General features: G+C 35.9%; 1 protein-coding gene across 1 annotated transcript in view; it reads left to right on the forward strand.

Moving 5' to 3' along the window:
* The window catches only part of fbn2a (fibrillin 2a), a 113,261-nt gene that overhangs the window by 45,415 nt on the left and 44,427 nt on the right, over positions 1-23,419 (forward strand). Inside the window, exons 17-24 of the mRNA XM_006626927.3 lie at positions 1,864-1,917; positions 2,675-2,800; positions 8,046-8,171; positions 15,160-15,279; positions 15,742-15,879; positions 17,524-17,574; positions 20,606-20,731; positions 23,031-23,258. Of these exons, the coding sequence (XP_006626990.2) occupies positions 1,864-1,917; positions 2,675-2,800; positions 8,046-8,171; positions 15,160-15,279; positions 15,742-15,879; positions 17,524-17,574; positions 20,606-20,731; positions 23,031-23,258 (969 nt within the window). The remainder of the gene's footprint in view (positions 1-1,863; positions 1,918-2,674; positions 2,801-8,045; positions 8,172-15,159; positions 15,280-15,741; positions 15,880-17,523; positions 17,575-20,605; positions 20,732-23,030; positions 23,259-23,419) is intronic.

A 23,419-nucleotide genomic window follows, 5' to 3' on the forward strand; every position in this document is an offset into this window, starting at 1 on the left:
GGACGTCTGTATATTGGTTTGGATTAGGCCTACATTCCTGTTTATCCTCAGGAGCCAGAACTCAATCTATACCAGTGTGTGGTGAGGGGGTGCTCATCCACGTGACACCTGAGACATATCAGAATGTTTATGTTAAAACCGCCAATGTCTAATGTATGTCACTCCTGTGTTATTGTTGTTAATTTGTAAATTTATTGTCAACATTTATCCTCTTATCTTTTGGTGTGGTCTGTGGTGCCTTTCTCGTAAGCATCTTTGTAATTTTTTTTAAAGTTTTGCCTCTTTCCTCAGATTTGACTTTGATCTCTATTGCTACTCTGTTTTAATAAAGTGATGCAGTGGATACATACTGTAGCCCTGCTGAGTGGGGATGTATGAGTTTTACACAGTACGGGGATCAGGGGATTTAAACCCTTATATTTTGTTCGTTGGAACTTTAGGAGACTTAACACTGTTTGGAGTGTCTCAGTAATCCCCTTGCCAGGAAAGATCTCAAGGATATGCCAAGGAGCGTTTTCTAGCACCTTGTGATCAAACAACTTTGAGGAAGTTTTAGCCTGTTTTTTTCTTTCCTTTTTCCCAAAGGTATTAAATATTTTGTTTGCCTATCTTGCTTAATAAAGAGGGGTAGCATTTGACTTTGCATCTGTGCACAATAAAGGGTGCTATTTTGTTCTTAGACACTCTTGTGCTCTGTTTTTATAGTGGGAGAATGCACAGGGGCATCTTTGTTGGTGACAAAGTCTTTCAGTACCATCTCTTCTGGACATCCTAACTACATTAATCTTCTGTACTTTTACAGGAAAAAAAAAAACACTTTCCCAATGGAATGAAGTACTGCTGGTATCTTTGCTTTATGTAGAACATAAAGATCCAGAATTGCTTTCAGATTGATCACAAACTTTTATGGGATGCCCCGAAGGAGCCTGGAGCCAGGTTTTGCCAGGGTTCCTCAGTGTAGTGCATGTTGCACAAGAAGACATTAAATTGAAAATTTATGCTGCAGCGGTGATGGTGTTTAAAGTCTTCTAAACGTCATTACAGAAATGAAACTCTTTCTAAGTTCTTGTGCATTATTCAGTTCTTGAAATTTTTGGGTGATTTACAAATATGAAAATAATGAGTGCTGCCAAATGGCTTCAAGTATAAGCTGAATTACAGCACTGACCTCAGGCTCTATCCCTCTCACTTCAGTGGATGATTTAATGAAGATGTGGGCTCCTGACTTCAGTACATGACTTAATGAGGTGCGGACATAAATCAGAAATGCAAAGGGAGAAATCTGTATCAGAAATATCAGTTACCTGCAGAATATTGAGGGTTGAGAATCAGATAGTAAGATAATCAGGCTCATACTACATACTTTATTGGAAATAGTTTCTTAAGAGTACTTAATTTTAACTGCTAAGGTTTCAAAATTATTCTTTAGGCATGAAAAGTTCAGTTAACTCTATAATTGTAGGATGATCTGTTTCCATGTCCTAATTTTTAGTTGGTTTGCCGGATTTTGAGTAAGACGACATTGTGGTTTAGGACTTATTTTTTTTCCGATTTCTGAGGGACTTGAATTACATTTCATAACGTTTCTTAGAACCAAATAGTTTTCTAACTGAATAGATTACATTTCACAGACAATGATTTCAGTGAAGGCAAAACACTTGAAAACATGTGGGTGTCTATCCTATATGAATTTGTGAGAAATAACATAATTGTCTGATATCCTCATCACCAAACAAATATAAACCTATTTTATTAAGGGAAAGAAGGGCCCCCATAATATTACACTTTCGTTATATTACACTTTATTTACTTTCGTTAATCAGTTTTGTGTTAAATGACTAATTGTGAATCATTTTGTTCCAGCTGAATTTCAAGCTCTCTGTGGTAGTGGAATTGGATTTTCAGTGGAAGGAAGAGGTAAATAATTTTCACTACTTTGACATTTATGACTAAAACGTCTGCTGAAACTATCAGTGGTTACATGTACTATTGAGACTATTCAAGTCACAACGTATTAAAATCATATCTGTAAGTAAGAAAGAGGTCAAACCGATTTTTTTCGAAGGGCAGGTATTATAGAAATAAATCAATAAATCATATCTTTTCAGCATGGAATAAACCTTTTATTTTTTCCTTTGCAGCCTACGCATACTAACGCAGCTACCTACTTGAACTACTTCAGCCTAGTTATGCTGCGACCCACTATGCCTTCCTCTAAATCTTTTACCAGATCTCTTCGTACCCTATATAATCTCTTGTGACTCCCCTGTCTTTTTCACACCTGAAGAAGCCTCCACAGCCGAATTGTTGTGTTTCCTTTCTTCTCCTTTCAACATAGAATAAACCTTTACTTGTTCCTTATAGAAATTAGTCTTTGTCTTCACCTAAAATGTATCATAGCTAAGTTAGAGCTGTAATTGTAGCAGAGAAGAATGGATAAATGAGCAAGGGGTCCAATTTCTTCCAATACAAAATTCACACAACTAGGGACACAACATATGGATTCTACAGGCAGGGTGCCCCAGCAAAGCATTAAATCCAGCACACTAGAACTGTAAGACAGAAGTGTTACCTACTATGGCACACATTACTCTGTGTTACAGAACTAAATACCTAATGGGTAAATGTTTATTATTTTCTAACAGCTTCAATTCATTCATTTTGCTTTTGGTAGATATTAATGAGTGTGCGCTGAACCCTGACATTTGCCCCAATGGAGTCTGTGAAAACCTTCGAGGCAGCTACCGGTGTATCTGTAACTCTGGCTATGAATCAGACGAAACAGGAAAGAACTGTGTCGGTAAGTAAAGCAGTATGTTTGATGCACAAAAAAAGACACTTTAAACCCACTCTAATTTCCTCTGTCTGTCAAGTCTATTTCTTCATTAGCTGCAGGAATGAGTAAAAGTTACGTTTGCTTCCTGGGCAGCTTTTATATAAAATCTGTTTCAAATAACAGTCATTAATCAGAAACAATTCCAGTTCCCACTTATTTGAAGAGTTACATTCAGATCTCCAAATATTTAATGGCAGCTCAGTACGGAATTCATTTGGAAGAAAACTAAACAAACATAATTATTTTTTAGAATAATGGATAATAAGAAGAGAACAAGACATTTCAGCTGACCTCCTAAAATGACTCAGAAGTTTGCATCACAAGTGGTTTATAAATTTAGTCTACTTCACAGATAGTTTCCTCTTTAATGCAGTGTACCTTAATATTATCATCTCTTTTTATTTTCTGAAATGTATTCTTTGCCTATGGTTATTTACTTTGTCCTTTCTTACTTTACTATATTTGTTTGAGGATGTCTGTCTGTTTTATTTGCAGCAGAGCTGTTTTGTTTCCAAATGAGGTTAGACGTGGACATTAAGTGCTTTTTGCATGTGGATTTTTATAGCTGGCTACTACATAGTTTTATGAGCTTAAAAAATCGTGTGTAGTGTTGGCAAAAAGAAAAACGCCAAAATATTCCCGTTAACAATTGTCAAATGTTGTTACTTCAAAAAGAGTCCAGACCTTTCCAATTCCTAATGGTCTATATAGACCATGCCTTCACCAGCTGCAGTGTGCATTGTATGAAATGTACAGTATATGTTAGAAATTAATTATAAAATATTTTTATTTTAGTTTACTTCATTATGTAGTTGCCTTAGCACAGCACAATGCATTATACAGTATATATGACATATTGTCCATAAATGGCAAAGGACTAGGGAAAGAAATATATTGCTTTAAATGCATTTACAATGTAGATTTAAGGCTGACTGCCAAGGATACCGTACAGTATGTAGACTTATGGTAAGCAGTGGAAGAACTGAGTAGACAGAGACTTTTTGTTCTTGAAATGACACCATCCGTTATTATGTAGCAAAAGTCCTATGCGATGTTGGAAATATACTTTATTTGACCTTGTTTTGTGGCACGATTAAACAAATAATTGCGCTTAGGTCTTTTTTCTTCATTTACACAGGGCTTACTTGGATTTGCCAAGATGATATTTTAGGAATAGCTGAAAATATTGTGGGTAGGAGAAAATGACTGGGATGAATAATGATTAAATAGGAATTAATGGGTTATATTTCATGACATGTAATGAATGTGTGGTGTGTAATGTATTTTAAAGGTGAATATACACTTAAACTGGTGCAGTTTAAAAGCCAAGATCTGTACGTAATTGAGAGAACGGGGCTGCTTAACATCAAAGCAGAGGCCAGTACATACTGTAGCTCGGAAACTCAAGAAACTCTCAAAAAACTCACATCACGTGTTCTCCTCACATCGTATTATTCACGCAGCTATGTAAACTACACTTGTTGCTTCTCCAAAACATATTATTATTTACTGCCTACTGCATAAATGCTCTTCAACTTCTTTGCTATTTCTTTGTTTGTGACACTAGAGACACATACTGATCAAATTGGATAACAAAATAGCATATAAGAACTATACAAAACATTATAGACTTCATTTAATTAGATTTTAATTCTAAGATATTATTGTCATGATAAATACAGTACTCATGCTGTGCTCCACTGACAGATGAAATGGTAACAGACCATTATCTTTTTTGTGATGAAGGACTGCTGGGGAAAGAGGGCTTTGTACTTCTCTGTTTAATAACATTTTCACAATCTTTCTTTGAATTGATTCTTGACCTAAACATTTCACTGAAAGCAGGAAGGATGAGACTCATGGTTTTCCACCTCATTGCTTGGCCCATGAACCAGTCCCGCTCATCAGCCACAACAGCTGGCTGAAGATGCTCAGATTGCCAAGAGAGAGACAGAAACGGTTATTGTAGAGAAGGCAAAAAACAATTACAAGCCTTTTCTCTGTGGTACAGCAGTAAAAGAAGTTTAAAAGTCAGAATTACAGTATACTCAATTTAATGGAATTCACTTGAAAGGACTTTGGATTTAATGGACAAAATCTGCCAAAGGGAAATCAGAAATGCTGGAAATTATTTCAAGCCAATGTTTGGTAAAGCAGTAGCTAGTCTGGGCAAAAGGCTTGATTTCTTCTTAAAAATAGGGCAAAATAAGAAGGAATAACATTTTTAATGATTGATCATATACATTTATTGTAACATGGTGTTAAATTACATAACTGGATAGTGTAATGTAGTGTAATGTTTAATGTAGTGCATCATGATTTGACACAGGAATCATGTGTGTAATATGACACAGTATTTTAGGCATTTACAAAACAACAAATACAGGAAAGTAACGCACACAAAATGAGACAGATATGAATACAATTCTAGTAGAATGCAAACTGCGTAAAACACATCTTTTGTACAATATACCTTTAAATAGGTCTAAAAGACATGAATACTGTATTAATGGTGTCTTATAGGGGGTAGAGCAATTGTTAAAGAGTAGGTAAATTATTTATGATGGGTGTTTTCTATACTTTAGAAAATAAAAAAACAATTTAAACAATACACTACATTGTTAAAAATATGTAATTTAAATTCTAAATGTGGAATTAATAAAACTAGGGAAAAGTAACAGTACTGAACATAATTTTAAAATTCAGTAATATCGATAATACCATATACTGTGAGTACCATAGCTTGTAATGGTCTATTGCTCACATTGCTTGTATTTCATATGTTTTAGAGATTTTTATACAGTATATTTATAACACATGACATAAAGAGGTTGCACAGTATATTTATGCTAAAAAAGGCACAGGAACATTTTCCATTGACTGTATTGATTTCAGTCATTAAAATAATAAGTCACAAATCTAGAAACCAGATACACAGTATATATACTGTATATACAGTATATTATATACAGTATAATGACAGTATAAAAACTGTCATTCTTGATTTAACAAACATTTGGCAAGAACAGACACCCCTTGCCCCATTATTAATCTGCTGAACAGAGAATGTACTGTAGTTAACAGGATCATGGAAATTGGAGAATAACAAACATTCTAAATGAATATTTAACTGTTTTTTTTTCAATAATAAGATTACATTAAGTTGCCCTTTATTAAATAAGGAGCATGATTAGTACTGAATAATTGTAGCATAAATGGCACTAAGATTCTAGAGGGGCTAGGTGGGGTTAAAAATATAATTTGTCATTGCATAATGGCACATGTAGGCAAATAAGGGATGTGTAATAGGTTTATTCCATGCTGAAAAAAAGAAGAAAGAGAACACAATGTTTCGGCAGTGGAGCCTTCTTCAGGTGTGTTTTAATGCCTTTTTGAAAATATTCAGTTAATTCAATTCAATTCACTCATTTTGCTTTTGGTAGATATTAATGAGTGTGCACTGAACCCTGATATTTGCCCCAATGGAGTCTTTGAAAACCTTCGAGGCAGCTACCGGTGTATCTGTAACTCTGGCTATGAATCAGACGAAACAGGAAAGAACTGTGTCGGTAACACACCTGAAGAAGGCTCCACGGCCGAAACTTTGTGTTCTCTTTCTTCTTTTTTTTCAGCATGGAATAAACCTATTACTTGTTCCTTTGCAGCCTACGCATGCTGACGCAGGTACCCACCTGAACTATATAAGGGATGTTATTCTTATACCCTTAACTAGCATATTTCAACTCTCACCAAGTGTGGGGAGCTGCACCACAAACTTGAAAATTGCCAATGATTCATTAGAATCATGACAGTGGAACACAGGTGGAGCCTAATTGGCTTGTTATGTGATTTGGAATGCAATTCATTACATCAGATCTCATTTACAACTGCTGTTACTAAGAGGTTTGTATCTTATCTGACCCATTTGTTTGGGTTTTCATTTGTAATTACTTTCAGAATGATTGAAAATGTGTTTTTCACTTGGAGGATTGTCTATTACAATGTGTAAATAAGGGTAAATTCAGATTTAATACCTACATTTAATCATTTAGATGTAAGGCTAAAACAATGCATTTTAATGCCTTTTTGAAAATATTCAGTTGTGTTCAATTTTGGTCATAAAACCATGAAATGATATTCTAGTATTAGTATTAGAAGATCAGGAAGAATAAATAGAATGAGTCTCGGTTTCAGGGGTACAGACAAGGAACTAAACCTTTCCAGTCTAGAACAAAGGACATTAAAACAAGATCTGATACACTGTAAGTACTGTACAGTGAATGAAGTACTGTACTGTAATGAGCAAGGTACAATATAGGAACAAGTATTTGGTTTATTCCATGCTGAAAAAAAGAAGAGAGAAAAAACACAATGTTTCGGCCGTGGAGCCTTCTTCAGGTGTCTGTTCAGGTGTCTCACCTGAAGAAGGCTCCACGGCCGAAACGTTGTGTTTTTTCTCTCTTCTTTTTTTCAGCATGGAATAAACCTATTACTTGTTCCTTTGCAGCCTACGCATGCTGACGCAGCTACCCACCTGAAGGTACAGTATAGATTGGTCAACCTTAACAAGTTCATAAACAAGGAGGTGAGGTCACAATTGGAAACTACAAATGAATTATTGTAGGACCGTGAAAAGGAAACGCTTATTTACATAAAGAATTGTGGGAATGTGAACAAGTTTTCCACCCTTGTGGCTGAATGCCAATGTCTGGACTCCCTTACGTAATGGCTGGATGAAACTGTAGATTTACCTTGCTGCTATCGAGTATCAAATGGCCTCATCTAGTCTGCAATCTTGCAGTATGCAGTACTATCGAACTGGCTTTTTTTTTCCTTAAATGCTGACAATTAATTGGTTATTTATCATTTAAGTGCAGTTAAGATAAGATAAAGCACAATAAAAATTATATAAAGGAGCAGTTTAGATGTATTTGATTTAACTTGATTTGACTTTTATTTCCAGCCAGCAGATTATGATCATTTTTGGAAATGATAACATTAAAACAGTACCCCGAAATAAATAGAAAACCAACAAGTTGCATGTGCCCAAATGTTTACACTTTTAGAAGGAATTATTAACTGACCCCTTTGTAAACAAAAGAAATGTGGAGTACTTCTCACTAGGCTTACTGAGATCTTCTTTGTCAAATTGTTTGTTACCACATTAACATTTGAATATATACCTCTTTGTATCGCTTGTTTTTTTCAGATATTGATGAGTGTTCAGTCAACAGGCTACTCTGTGATAATGGACTCTGCCGAAACATGCCAGGCAGTTACAGCTGTACCTGCCCCAAGGGTTATGTTTTTAAACCAGACTCGGAGACGTGTGAAGGTAAGTGGAGCTCTGTTTGTCTTTACCATGTTAAGTGATCAGTCTGTCGTAAGGTTTATCAAAATTGATGTGATTTCCAATCTGTGTAGTTGCACACTCTCCTTTTTCTACAGTTATTCTCGCATTGGAGAATTTAAAGAGTACAAGTGTATCTATATGTCAAGCAATCTTTGATCTCTGAGGAGTACTGATGAAAAGGGAGTATATCTACAGTAACATTTTTAAATAATCTCTTTTGCTATTTTCTACATGTTATTAGGTGTTTCATTGGCTTAATTAAATACTGTTAACTAGAATTAGTGACTGGCTATAAGCAGACACATGTTTATCCTTGAAACACACAGGAATGTGTGACAATGCTGATTTGGTTAATTGTCCAATAAAGTTATATTTTAGATAATATGCCGATGAAGACACAAATAATGCAGAACATGTAACTTGTATCCACAAAATGACAAGCTTTATTGAAGATCCGTACAATCCCTGATTAACCTAGGTATAAAAAATAAGCAAATTGGTAACACTAAAAAATACATACAAGTGCCACAATGTACTGTTCAGATTAACTATTTTTTTCCTCATGAATTCATGAACAGCCACTTAATATAAAGTGTTAAGAGTCTGCCCATTAAGAATTCAAAATTAAACTCATCTGGGAGCAATGATTCAGAAAATCTGACAAAAAATGTCAATACAGAGAACACATTTTTTGAGCATTAAAATAAATGTATCAATTATAACACCAACAATTTCACAAGATAATCAGTAAAATTACAGAATACTTTTGTTTCAATAGAACTTTTCTTGACCTAGGCAAATTCACACTGTCATCAACCCTATGGTTGGTCAACAGGGGGGCAGCTATGAAAGTCAGTGACAAGTTGTGTGTGTGACCACTGTTGGAAACACAATAAGCTCTATATCCAACACATGCTTTGCAACAGGGGTTGCAGATGCTTTCTTGTGAGATTCTGTCTCTTTCCTCTCACAGAGCCTAGTCAAGCAAGTATCTGTTTATTGGTCTCTTAGGCCTAGATGCTGTACATTGTTACAGCTCATCCCTCAAATGGTCAATGAGGCTCAAGTCTGGCAAGCAGGGCATCCAAGCATACTCACAGGAAAACATTTATAACTTGAGCTCCTGAGGACATGTATTATTCTGTTGTAGAACTGGCAAGACAGATTGAGCCCGCAGGAAAGGTACTGAGGTCCCAAGACTTGGTCAATACAGCGCTCCACTCTCAGATTGCCATCAATCACTACACGTGGTATTCTGTAGTAATTAGACTCTTGTTAAAGCTTGTATAACTGCTTGTTATACACAATGATTAGTGTATAGTTCTATATGTCTGCACCACACTTGGTAATGTTCTCCATGGCGGTATTGTACTGTATATGCACAATCTTGATTAATTGTCAGAGAGTCTACCGGTGTTGATTCTTTTGTCCAGCCTCCATCATATCAATGGTATGAATGCATTGCTGTCTTGATGATTGGAGCATATTGGATCCTTTCTGTGTTTTTTTCCCCACCTAAACATTCAACAGGTAGTATTAAACTGTCTCATTATTGACGTGATTTAGTGCTTATGTAACAGTCACAATCACAGCATGTATGTCACTGTTATTAATGATATATTTAATACTGATTTAAAGGATCAAAATCCTGAAAAAACATTTAATCAGTATCCAAAATACATATATAGTAAGATGTATACTTTTTCATACTGTAAATGTATGCTCTTACAGTCAGTTTATATCATCAAAGCCTCCCAAGAGGATGATTGCAGATTTTTTAGTAAATATTTCACTGGCAAAAGCTGTCTCCTTATATTATATGCATGATTAGATTTTTTATTAAGAACTAGAAGTGTATATTTAATATTTGATATTTGCATCTATCAGTCCTTAGTTCGCTGATGTCTGACCACTTGCTCGTAATCTGGAACTTAAAATACATTTTTTTTTAATATAGCTGCATATTGTCTTGAATGTAGTGCATAAGCTAGGAGATGTATGATAGTTTCATCTACATTAAATAAATGATCATTTAATGTTTATTTCTAATTAACTTTTCAGTGTCGGTGCTGAAATGGCGTGAGCTTCATGTACAGTACCTTGCTTGCAAGACCTGACTCTAAAGGTTGCAGATGATCGATATACCATACTGAACTAATACACTTGTCCCCTACATTGTACTGTATGTGATCTGGTTTAATCTATTACTAGTGAAGAGAGCTTGTAAAAAGTACTTTGTACAGTACAGTTGGTTAGCTAGGGCATTAGAAGAACTTAAAAATATCTGTTTTTCATAGCCTTATTTTCATCTTCCGGTTGATTATTGACTTTCCATAGGCTTTATGAGCTAGTTTTTGCTTTACTGAACTGGCAGCTTTGTTTTCTTATATTACATCAAGAGCTATTTTAATAGACTAAACTGGAAAATTAGAATATCAAAAGGCAAATTGAGTTGGTTTCCTTTTCAGAAATACAATCCGCTGTGTAGGATTTCATTTTAAAAGCAAGGGACCTGAAAGCTTTTTGTGAGTTAACTGATATTTTTCTTTTGTGTCTCAAGTATTGAAAAGGATTTCACAGCTTCAGAGAGGAGCCTTGTTTGTGTTCAAACATTATCTTTTTGGTTCCTGATTAAATGTCTCTTGGCTGCAGTTTGCAAACTACTTTAGAGAGTTGCAGAGCCAAAGTCAAGGAAAGGCCTTATAGCATTTCCAGTGACGTTATGACTTAAAATTAAAACCAGATGTCTTTTTGAAGGCTGCTTCCAGCAAAACACAGTGAGTTATTATCCCATCTGTAGGTTCCCATACATTTCATAACCTGTACAAGTGGTATGTTTTTTTTTCCAGTGACGATAGTTGAAGAGATGCCTCAGACAACCTTAAATATATATCTAACAGTACTCGATGACATTGATTTCAAACAACACGTTAACCTGGATTTACTGTGACTACCAATACATTCAATCTTAGAAATCTTTCTGTGCATGATAATACAAATATATTTTGTGCTCTACTTCTTTGCTGGATTTACCCTGTTACACTAGTTGAACAAAGTATTTCCTCAGGTACATAAGGAAATAATTCTTATTGTTTTACTTTAGCAACATAGTGTAATTTAGTTCTTGTGCTATTATCCAGCTTGATTTGCTAGCCCTCTCAGTATGATGTTGTTGCAAGTGGGTGTGTATAATGGTTGTATAATGGTCATGGAAAAATATTTATTTTACATTCAATAACATTTAGATGGAACCTGCCAGAAGGCAAGGGGCGGACACGCAATAGCATTTTCAGGATGTCTGTGTTCCCATGAACTTTGCAGTTGCAAAGTGCCAGGTCAAGCACATGGTTTCAAGGTGGCTCGTAGTATCTTCTCCAGTTATCCACCCATCGGTGGTCTGTTTCCTTGGCAAACTAAGGCTTGGAATGGCCTCATTACGATTGGCTGATACTATGAGACCAGCTTGGTACAGCATATAAGGTATAGAGTCAAGTCACTGTTTTTTACCTCTCTCATCCTTTGGAGCCACTGCTGAGCCCTGTGAGTGAGTTTTCACTGTCCTACAGATCCAAGGCACCAGCATTTCAATCTACTTTCCAGAAACTGGAACAGTACAGGTATTTCTGATCATGGAAGAAACTGGAGTGCGTTCAGTTAGACAGAGCTTGTACGTCTGGAATGCATTATCTAGTTCAGTGAAACAATTCTCAAGAATGCATCAGTTGTTAAAGAGCAGACTATCAGATGTAAGGGCTTTTGTTGTAACAAGCATTACCTCCAAGTATTCTCTACGTGAACTGCCACGTGTCTTGTGATTTGCTATGAGGTTAGGGGACAAGTGAGAGTAGATTTGAACGCAGAAACCTGGGCTCATCGACTCACTGTCTTTGTAATTAACCTACAAACGGTAGTTTGTGATGTTTTGCAAATTTAGAAAAAGGAGCAAATATTTATTTGCATTTGTTCATGATTTCATTAGCCTGCTATCTCATTGTGCAGGGACACAACAAATCCATGTGTTCTGCATGGTCAGTATACCACCACCATTATTCATGTTGAAACAATATAGTGTTATTTTTTGTCATTGTCTTGCCTTAGTGTGTTAGTAGAGTGGTTGTTTGAAGTCTTCTTTTGCACAGAATACAAGACTTGTAACTGTCTTTTCATGAGAACCTAACGTATAAACATTTAAATCTAGGTCATCTCTTTTTCTGACACATACTGTACATTCAGCTGAGGGGAAACGTCCTGCAAATAGTACAAGACCTGCCAAGGCTCAGTCAGCAGCAATTGCCTGTCTAGCCACAGTATGCAGTCTGCAGATGAGCTAATAGAAGATACAGGTGTTTTTAAAGAGCATGTGACAGCATTTTGTTTCTGATTGTTGTATTTTGATAGTAATTGCAAAGTTTGAGCTATAGTGCCTGTGTAGTGGTTTATTAATAAATCCTAATAAATGTATTAGATAAAGGAAGCTGTTCACTGTTTTTTTTCCAGTCTAAATCCAAGTGTTTTCAAGGTGAAAGCAACTGAATTACTTTTATGTGGGCTCCTTATGTTTGATACTGTAGCACAGAATCTGGCCTTTTTAAGATGTGCTTTTTACCCACACAGATGTCTGTTTCAGCTTTAATCAAAACAGAGCTGCCGTTTAATATATACACCCGTACCTCTTTTTACGAATGTTCTTTTTATGAATAATTTCTAAACCTCCGCCAAATGTAAAGAGTGAAGAGGAAGGCATCATGCAACTCATTTCATAGTGTGTATACCCAGCACATTCCACTGACTACTACGGGTGAAAGCTAGCAAAGAGCCTACAGCATGGCATGAGAGTCATGTGATACAGTTCACCGTGTTCTATGTTGTTCACTATTGTGTGTGCTCTTACTTTTTGTGTCAGAAAATGTGTGGTTTAGACTTTATCATGGACCTTAAAGATGTTAAAAAATGAAAATTGTGAGTTTTGTGTGTAATTACACAAAAAGCAAATGAAGTGGTTACTATATAGTACAGGTAAGAAGTGTTTTTTGTTATTACTAAAAACACAAGCCACAGTATGAATGTTAGTTATTATTGTTTATTATGTCATTTTTGGTGAAAAACGTTCAGGGTCCAAAGCAGATTGTAATTTTTCCCCATAAGAAATAGTGGAAGTAGGTTTTTCTTTTTATGAATTTTCGCTGTACAAAAGGGTTTCTGAGAATGCATTATATTTGTACAATGAGGTACAGTACAGGTGTATTTCTGCTCATTCATGTGAAATAATTCCATTTTGAAAATATTTTGGATATACAGCAAGAAATGTATAAATTGAGTATGACGTATATTTGCAACCTTTGGTAAAGCTAAACACATCAGTTGAACTCTTCATAAACCACTGTCCCTCTCAGCTAAGCTGACAATACGTATAGACCTTGCTCTTTTAGGTTTGATTTTTTCAACTGTGAGGTGAAATTAGTTTATCTGTTTGTTAAATAGACATCTTTTTTGCTCTCAGAACACTCAGATGGGTTAATGATTTCTCTTTTATCATAATATATGCTATATATAAAATGACTTATACCTACATTTTATAGCACCTTGAAAAGTATAAAATATACTTTTGAAGTTGTGTATTTAATTGTGGCATTTTATAGATGGAGGGATAAACACAAAGCCATTTTAGTTATTGATAGCTTGGGCTAGTAATATTTTTATAGAGGTGCATGGTTAATTAAAATCACAAACTTCTGTTTTTCAAAGTCATGACACAGCCAGTTTGAAAATCAATATTTTATGTTCTCAGAAGTTTAATGACACAGAGAAATAACAGAGAACTCACAACCGGATGTTTGTTTTCAAGGATTACTGCCAAAAGGTGGAATACGCTGAAGTGTTTATAGAGACATCTGTTTGATGTTAGTGGCTAAACTATGCACTTGCATATGGGTTGACTAAAGCGATGACACAGTAGTGAGGCAGACACAATCCTCAGAGTCAGTTCGTTTTGGTGATAAGTTTTCTTTGCGTATACATTAGTCATTATATGGAAAAATTACTCAACTGCAAAACCACACTTTTTTTTAGAATTATGCACAAAGTGGAGACTGCAGGGGATTTATCGCAGCATTGAAACACTATGTGAAGGCAACAGTTTTAATCTGAGTTTTATTACTTGTTTTTAAGTCACCTTTAGAAACATAAGGGGGAAGCACTTGTCTCATTCTTTTAAGACTACAGTGCTTATACAGTACCAATGGGACTGGAAATGAATCAATCTTTGCATCATGGTTCAATTCTTGACCCTATACACGTCTAATATCCTTTTTGCTGCTGCTTTTTTCCAAAACCCAAAGCAAAATTTCTCATCATTTTTTGACTTGGCGTAAACCCAGTTCTCAGGGGAATAGTACGTTGTGAACACTAGGTGAATAAATCAAAAGATGTGAGGATGTACTATTTGATTAGCCAGTATCTTCATTCACCCTTTTTAAATCTCGGGGTCACATGGATATTCTATATTTTCTGTACAGTGTATATATTTTTTTGGGTACAGAGCTTCTATATCTGGCCCTTTGTGATTCACAAGGGCAGGCTACAGCAGTAGATATAGTACTTCCATTTGTGACTGCCTTGTTGTGTCTTAGTGTCACCTTGCACATTTGTCGAGACTGTTATAGTCTATAAGGACAGGTTATAGAAGAAACTTTAGACACCCATTCATTTTTATCAAAATTAATCAAAATTAATTTTCTAATTCTGGTTTGAAAACAAGGTAGTGTAAGAAGTAACAAGAATAACTTGTTTTAAGGTTTAATAATTGGCATTGGGCACATAAAATTCTAATCTCTTTTTCCTTCTGTGCGCTAAACTAAATTCAGGAACTTTCAGGAAACAATGAACAAAGAACTCAAATAAAATTAATAATTCTTTGAAATGGTTTCCAGTTGTGGCTGTAACAAAAGACCTTCTTGTTTCATGGTTTCAGATATCAATGAATGTGAAAGCAGCCCCTGCGCTAATGGAATCTGCAGAAACAATGCAGGGTCTTTTGTTTGTGAATGTTCTGCTGGCAGCAAACTGGATTCCACAAGACTGATCTGCGTGGGTAAGTAAGAATACGAGTGGTATTCATCAAAGTCTGTGAACATGTGGATGTTCACAGTGGATTGTGTTGTTGGCTGTTGTTCTCTAGCTTGGAATTGCCTGTCATTCTTTTTTACACCCGCCAAGTTTAGAAACACTTATCAGTTTAGCTCTACTAGTTTAGTAGTGATAGGACTGAATAATCCATGTCAGTCTGAAACACTGCCCTCAGTTTTTCTTTCCCACTTGGGACTGTAAAGTGCTTCTATTGATAGTGCTAAGAGAGCAACAGGATTCTTTTAAGCAGTTCGTGTGGTGTTATTTTTTTTTTTGTTTAAAATATAAGCACACATGAATAATAACAGTGATATTTACAATGAAGACATTTCCGCTCATTTCATACAGCTCTGTGGGTTTTCCTCAAGTCTGTAAGGAGAACTTGCTTGTTTTGCTATTTCCCTTTTCCATGGTTTTCTAACAACAGACAGCTTAAAAGGAACGTGCTGGCTCAATATCCAGGACGGACGTTGTGAGGTGAACATCAACGGAGCAACACTGAAATCTGAGTGCTGTGCTACTCTGGGAGCAGCGTGGGGCAGCCCCTGTGAACGATGTGAGATAGGTACTGTTGTCTTATACGCTTACAGACGTCAAAGGAAGAGAACTAGAGTGTATAGTTGAGTAGGCTCAGCTAGTTTGTTACTTAGTGAAGGGAGTTTAAAATACTTTGGCTTTGTTCATAGAAATGGTCAACTCTTCAACTGTTTCATTTTGGCATTTTCATCTAGTACATCTATGTTTAAACTGACTGATTAGCTCACTTTATAACCCCGGCAGAATGTGGAAAGATTTTCAACTTTACTGTGGCGTGGTGCCATCTTTTCTGCTGTGCCACAGTGTGTCTGAACAGCTTCATGACTTACAGTATGTCCGCAAAGTCTGCTGCTGTGCCTTTGTTTGGTGTAAATGTGATCTGCAGATGGCCCATAAAATGGTATTTCCAATAAAACCAAATCCAATTAAAACATAATCAGCGACTGTGACTTTGTGCCATGTTTTTAAATGTTAACTTAATTTTAACAAGGCCAAAGTTTTTCTTTGCTGACACTGTACCCTCTATTGAATTCATTAAGGAAACAGTGACCTGACATTTCCTTTAGTTTTCTCTTCGGATCTATTTTGTTTCTAATTTGGTTATATTTGAATGATCCAGAAATGTTTGGAGCGTCTAATTCTTGTGCCCCTGTTTCTTACTTTTTTAACTTACATAAAGTGCCTGGAAATATTTACTTATGAAGGGTGCTATGTAAAATTAAACACTGCAGTTTATTTTACCTAACCTTGTATTAAATAAAATGTTTTGGAATAGCTATATGAAGACCTAAAGACTGCATGGAAAGTTTGAAGTGTAAGGAAGAAACAGGAATAATTTGATCTTCTAAACCTTAAGTATGACATTGCATGAAAAAGTCTGAAAAAATCCACAGGTTTGACTAGGAAAAAAACATTTACAATTGCTAAAACAAGAAACTTAGTAATGCTGTTATATTACTGTAGTTGCTTTTTGTTTTGCACGGTTCCTTGTGAACTTTTTCCAGATGCTTTTTTCTTTTGCTATTTCTTGATGGTACGTATGCCTATTTGCGAACTTAATGCTAAATATTTGAAAAGTTGCTATGCATTTGACATTCAATTGGATCTCACTTAGCGCATGAAAAGAATCATATTTGGAAAGCTGTGGATCATAAGATGAAATCCATCCTTTTGACAACAATCCTAAATCAGCCACAAGACTTCATTTACTGTTTTGTGTGGCCTGATGCACTGCCCGGTATTATAAACTGCTGACCGCTGTCACTTGAAAAGTCTATGATCTTGTCATCTTATGATTGGAACTGCCTGATGGCAAGGCACTCTCACACTGCTTTGCTTATAATCCTGTGGTCTTGGAAATTCTTGCCATAATGTCTTAGCCAGCTGTGGTTAATAATAATAATCCAAGCCACAAGATCATTAACCATTTAACAATAGCAGTTCATAAATACACATTGCTTGGGCCTCTTGTCAGAATACTCTTTCTATAGGTGATGGGTTTGAAGTCACACATTAAAACCAAATAAATGTAAGAATTGTAAGTGTAAACACTCTTTAGAAATATGATTATTTATAACACCACCAAAACAAAAAAGTATCCAACCTATTATTTTTAGTTTCGTAAATGCTGATACAGCTGTGTAACATTTTTATAAACTTGTTATTTTCACAGATACGGCGTGCTCACGAGGGTTTGCGAGATCAAAGGGTATCGTCTGTGAAGGTAATCTAATGTTTATTGTGTGGCAAATGTTTTGAAATTTTTACCTAAGGGAGAGCATCAGTCACATGGGAAGCACTGTGCACAAGGCAGGGTACACCCTGGGTGGGACATCAGTCCATCACAGGGCACACACAGAAATAAACACACATACCCACAAAAAAAACCAATTAACCTACCAGAATGTCTTTGGGAATGTGGTAGAAAAATGATGCATCTGGGGGAAACCCACATGAACAAGAAGAGAACCTTAAAACTCCATGCAGAGATCAGCCCAATAATTGAACCTAGGGTACCAACACTGTGAGACAGCAATGCTAACCACTGCCTTATTGTATACTGTATTATACAGTTCTTTGCCTGACAAACACCTGGCAACACCTCTGTTCTGTCAGCTTGTTAATGTTGGGCTTCAGAGACGGAATAGATGAGGCCTTTAGGATTTTAGGAAGGTCAATATCTGACAGCTGTGTTCTATATATTGCCTTGTAAATGCTCATTGTGGGAAAACGTTGTTCACAAATTTAGGAACTGTCGAACCCATGGTTGTTGTGAATGTTTTGCAAAGATTTGGGACATACAGTAAGTATGCTTGTTATGCTGTACACCTCAAAGTCCTGCAACAGCACGTCAAGGGCATTTTCTGTGCTGTGTATTTGTCTGAAACCAGATTTGAAGGGTTCGAAGAGGTTATTTGCAATGGAATGGTTGTTTAATTAAATTGCATCAGCATGCTCTTTTTTGCAAGAAAAGGTGGATTGGATATAGGGCAAATGTTGTTTAGGTTGTCCAGAGCCAAAATGTTATTTTTAGGCATAGGGGTGACTGCAGCCATTTTCAAGGTCATTGGTACTGTATCACTCCAGTGCTCAAGGACTCTTGGATTTTTTTTATCCACAAAACCGTTACAGCCCTCAATCACATTTTTTACGACAGCTAACTCGATGCTGTCGATTTGCAAAGATTTACTGCACAATGTGTGGTGATATATAATGCAGTGTAACACTACTAGTTGATCAGCATCTTGTTCATTTTAGTTGTACAAGTGCCATCAGCCTATTTGCAGTTATTTTTGGTACTCCTTCGTGGTTCAGCTTGCTAGCAGTTTTCTTGGCAAGAAATGTTGTTCCTTTGTGTCTGTAAGGCAGCAAAAAATCCACTTGTTGTGGTTTTATGCCTTGTAGATAAGCAGTTTTTCAGTTGGCACTGTTAATAAATATACTGTAGCATGCTTCACACTGTCTACCAAATTAGGACTTTCTGCAATGAAAATAGGCACTACTTTCTGTGCATATTCTTTCTCAATGATCTGCTCATTGATATCTTTAGAGGGGTCAAGAATAAAGTTTGCAATCAATACATAAATAAGTGGCTTCCCAGTAATTTTGCTGACAACATAGTTGTGCAAAACAACTGACTGTATCCTATGTTTTACTTTCTGGAAAAAAGATTAGCTTAGCCCATTCTTTAATTGTGACACCATCCTCTCTTCTTCATATTTATTATATGCACTATATTGTTTTGTATAAGACAGTTTAATATTGTCATCTTTTAAAACTTCTTTACAGATCAAACATGTAGCAGTCTGTACTCAATGAGAAAATAGTCTACTTAGAACTGTCTGTGTTCAGTCAACATTCGTTTTAGTGTGTAACCTTTTTATTATACCAGGATCATTAACTTTTGATGTTTTTCCAGTTGTTAAAACATTCCAGTCACTAGTCCAATAGCAAGGTTAATAATCTTTAATTTTATTCCACATTTGTATGAAGAGGTGGTTGAACACTCACCACCGCATTCTGCATTCATATTGATAAATCTACTGTATAGGGGCCTGCATCTCTCAGACTGACATCTAGTGGCCAGATATTATCACTGCATAATACTGTTCTGCATTACCTTGAATCAGCGCAATGGATATTGCTTGCAATGAATAGAATGTGTGTGGTCCTGATTAAATAACTTTTGTAGAATCTTTCATAGATTGTGGAGCTGTTTGGCCACAAATAGCCCCTAAGCCACGACATTGAGACCCCTGTCTTTAAGTCTATTTTACTGTGATACAGTGTAATGTGAATACTGTGTGAATTAATTTTACTAAGTTTTATCACAGTACACAATAGTACACAAGTGACTTAGAAAAGTTTGTGTAAACCCATTTGATATGCTAAAACTTTTTGATAGTAAATGACAAGTTACCTATTTGAGAGCCGCACTGAACTCAAAACTGGATCTTGTATTCATATGCTAATATGCTGTTACTTCTAATATACTGTACAGTACAAATAATTACAAAAAATAATTACATTAGACAATTTAGTTTATGGTCAGGATTATAATTTCCAACCAATCTACAAATTACAACAGTGGTTATTTTGTAACATTTATTAGCCATTTATAAATATGTTTAATGTGTACAATGTTTATGCAATCCCTATAACAAAGTGTTCCCTATAGCAAACTCTTTCTTTTAAAATACATTTATTTTATAAAAACATCTAAAAATGTTCAATTTGACTCCAAGAGCCCAATTTTCTCCCCAGTCCTCTAAAGACACTTAAAATCTTTTTTAGTGTTATATTTCAAAATGTAACAATGCAAACCAAAATTAAAAAAAAATATATTGCATGTGTGAAGGACATTTTGACCGGTTGCTAATGTATTACCTAGTGGAAGAGTCCACTATTCGTGGTGAATGGAAAATCTTAGTACCTTTTAATCCTTTGGAAAAGTTTGGTTTTGAAAAACTGAATTCAGTTCTTTTCTGGTCCTCTGACAACAGACAACTCATGGTGGCTGAATATGTGTGGTCTTAAAAATAATGTTGTTATCCACTGTGCTTTCTGGGGTGCTTTTAACTATAATTTGTATTGTAATTGGAAGTAGAATAATTGTAGAATATTTTTTTTTAAATAACTAAAATGTCTTTTACAGTATCTTTCATATTAAAGGTAGGGGCTCAAAGTTGTAGGAAAAATTTGAATGATGTGATGATGAAGGATTCAGTTTTTTCTTGGCATCTTTGTGTATGCAGATGTGAACGAGTGTGAAGTTTTTCCAGGAGTTTGCCCCAATGGACGCTGTATAAACACTAAAGGCTCCTTCAAGTGTGAGTGCCCTGAAGGGCTCACATTAGACGGAACAGGTCGTTTGTGTGTTGGTAAGTGCCATCATCATTATTACACTAGTCAGAAGAATGAATATTTCTTTGTTTGCTTCACTTACAGGTGTTTGCAATAAAACACCCAAGGAATTTGTGATTTATTGAGCTGTGCTTGCAAAACAAAGTCCCTTACATTATACAGTTTTTTGGCTGTGTTATTCTTTTTTACTGTTAAATTAACTACTTCATTAATTGCTTGTATCTGGCCAGTCATGTACGAGTAATTCAGGCAGGAATGACCAATGCATTAAAATAACAGGTTGTCTGTTTTCAAACGTGGACTGTTTAAATGTTTTTGCTTCTTTTGTAGATTGATTCAAATGTCCAGACACAACAGGAATGTCAAGATCTCTATAAAGCTGTATCCACTTTCTATCACCTACAGTAATGCATTACTGTGGGCTTTGGATAAACATCTTTATTTAATTTTTAAACTAAAATTTATAGTACCTTTAAATTAGCAGGCACAAAGCCTTCTTATGCATATTCCAAAATTCTTTAATGCATTGTCTTTCTGCCAACTTAAGGGTAGCCACCAGGCATTAAAGAGTGTACAGCGTGCCTGTAGTTCTTATTTTAGACCATTTTTATTAAATTGTCAAACAGTTGTAGTGATGATTACCTTATACAGAAAGGATTTGTTACTGTGATACTATAATTTCACAGCACATCATACAAAAGCTGAACTAATACATTGTCTTTACCACATCACAAACAGTATTCATAAGTTAATAAAGGTAACACTTTAGTTCTGTTGGAAGTTATACCAGGGGTTTCCCAGATCCTGACTTATACAATTCCTGGATTCCTCCATTGTCTTTGTATTGTATACAAAACCTGTCCAATGGTAAACCTGGACTGTGAAACCAACCCCATAAGGCTTAATGGTCCGTACAGTACCTACACTAAAAATCATATCCAAATTGAATATAAATCTTGCAAGAGAGATGTTAAGTTTATTCAGTTACATTCTGGCTATGATGCCTTTCCATCATTTCTAAAAGGTTTTAGATAAGAATGCTTAACATGTCCATATGTCACAGGTCAGGTATGGTATGTTGTCTTATGAGTCCACACAAATGTCAGGCCATTGCACATGAACAAAAGGATGTTCACTGATTCAGTCACCTTCTAGATCAATATGCACTACACATCCACACAGCTGATCCCCTAGGGCTACTTATCCATTCAGATCCTCTGACACTGTGGGTCTGTGTATTTTGCTATGTGAGGAAGAGCTCTATTCTGCATGTGAAAGATTAAGGCCCTAGTCACATGAGGGATATTTACACACGCCAACAGCAGCTTCTTTATATTCAGCTAGGAATTAGAGTAATCCTTGGCCACCCGTGAGTTACATTCCTGAAGACCCTCATGGTAGGCACTGTAAAGTTGTGGAAGAATAGGAAAAGTGTGGCTAGGGGAACTGAAGTCACGATTCAACCTATTAAAAGCCCTCAAACATTTTTTCCCCTATAATTACGAACAACAATAACATCAGAGTAAAGAAAAGCGCAATATATTTTAACTAGAAATGTATTTATGGATATTTTTTTAATGACTTTCTGATTTAATTCTTACCCTTCTTGCTGTGATAACAACCATGTAGATCAGGTCACATGGCATGTTTGAGACCTTAAGTGACGTTGCTGTTGCAGTTCTTGCAGTTGCTCTGATAGCTTGCTCACTTTTCTTTATTGTATGTATTGTATGTAACTGTAGATTCATTTACACTAAACAACCGAGCATCAGCACTATTACTTCGTCCTTCACGCAAATCATCAAGCACTAACAGTATTTTTTAAAAAAAATCATTTCAGCTCTTGATTGATTAGTGACATTGAAGTCTTTGGCCTTTCTCATACTCTTAGGCTCCATTTTTAATTTATTAATTTATGTTTTATTATTTAACTAATGACTGTCACTTTTGTGTGTAACTAACACATATTTGCACAATCAAATATGAAATTGCACATCTACTCGCAAAGGAGGCTGAGAAGGAACTAAATCAAACCATGTGGTTGCTCTCCCTCTCTCCTCCTCTTGTGAAGAGAACTCTGGTACCAGTATGCATCACAATTCACAGATATTTCTCGAACTTGAGAATACTCCAAATTTGGGGGTTACGTGAAGTAAAATGGTATACAGAAAATTCTGTGTGATTATTCAAAGCCGTACAAGGTAAATGCACATGCAGTGTAGCAGATACATGTAGGATGCTCTTTGAAAACTGCTGACACACCTGAAAGAGGTTTGTTCTAGAAGCTGTGGAATAACCAGATTACCTTCTTCTCAGATGTGCGGCTGGAGCACTGCTACCTGACATGGGATGAGGATGAATGCACTCTGCCCATTCCGAGGAAGTTCCGCATGGATGTGTGCTGTTGCTCCATTGGCGCAGCCTGGGGCTCAGAGTGTGAAGCTTGTCCCCAGCCAGGGAGCAGAGAGTATGAGGCTCTGTGTCCCAGAGGCCCAGGCTTCGCCAACAGAGGGGACATTCTCACTGGGAGGCCCTTCTACAAAGGTGAGACAGGGGCTGGTTTCAATCACTTGTCTCGTATTAGAAATGATTTATTCAAGTCTGAGATGATGATTGTAAAAGGAATAGGAACGTTACTTCACTCTCCTAGAAATCTGTAACAAGAAGTGCTGTGGTACAGTATGGATTGGTTATATACAAAGGCT

The sequence above is a fragment of the Lepisosteus oculatus genome, chromosome 3 (assembly GCF_040954835.1).
Source record: "Lepisosteus oculatus isolate fLepOcu1 chromosome 3, fLepOcu1.hap2, whole genome shotgun sequence".
Lineage (NCBI taxonomy): Eukaryota > Metazoa > Chordata > Actinopteri > Semionotiformes > Lepisosteidae > Lepisosteus > Lepisosteus oculatus.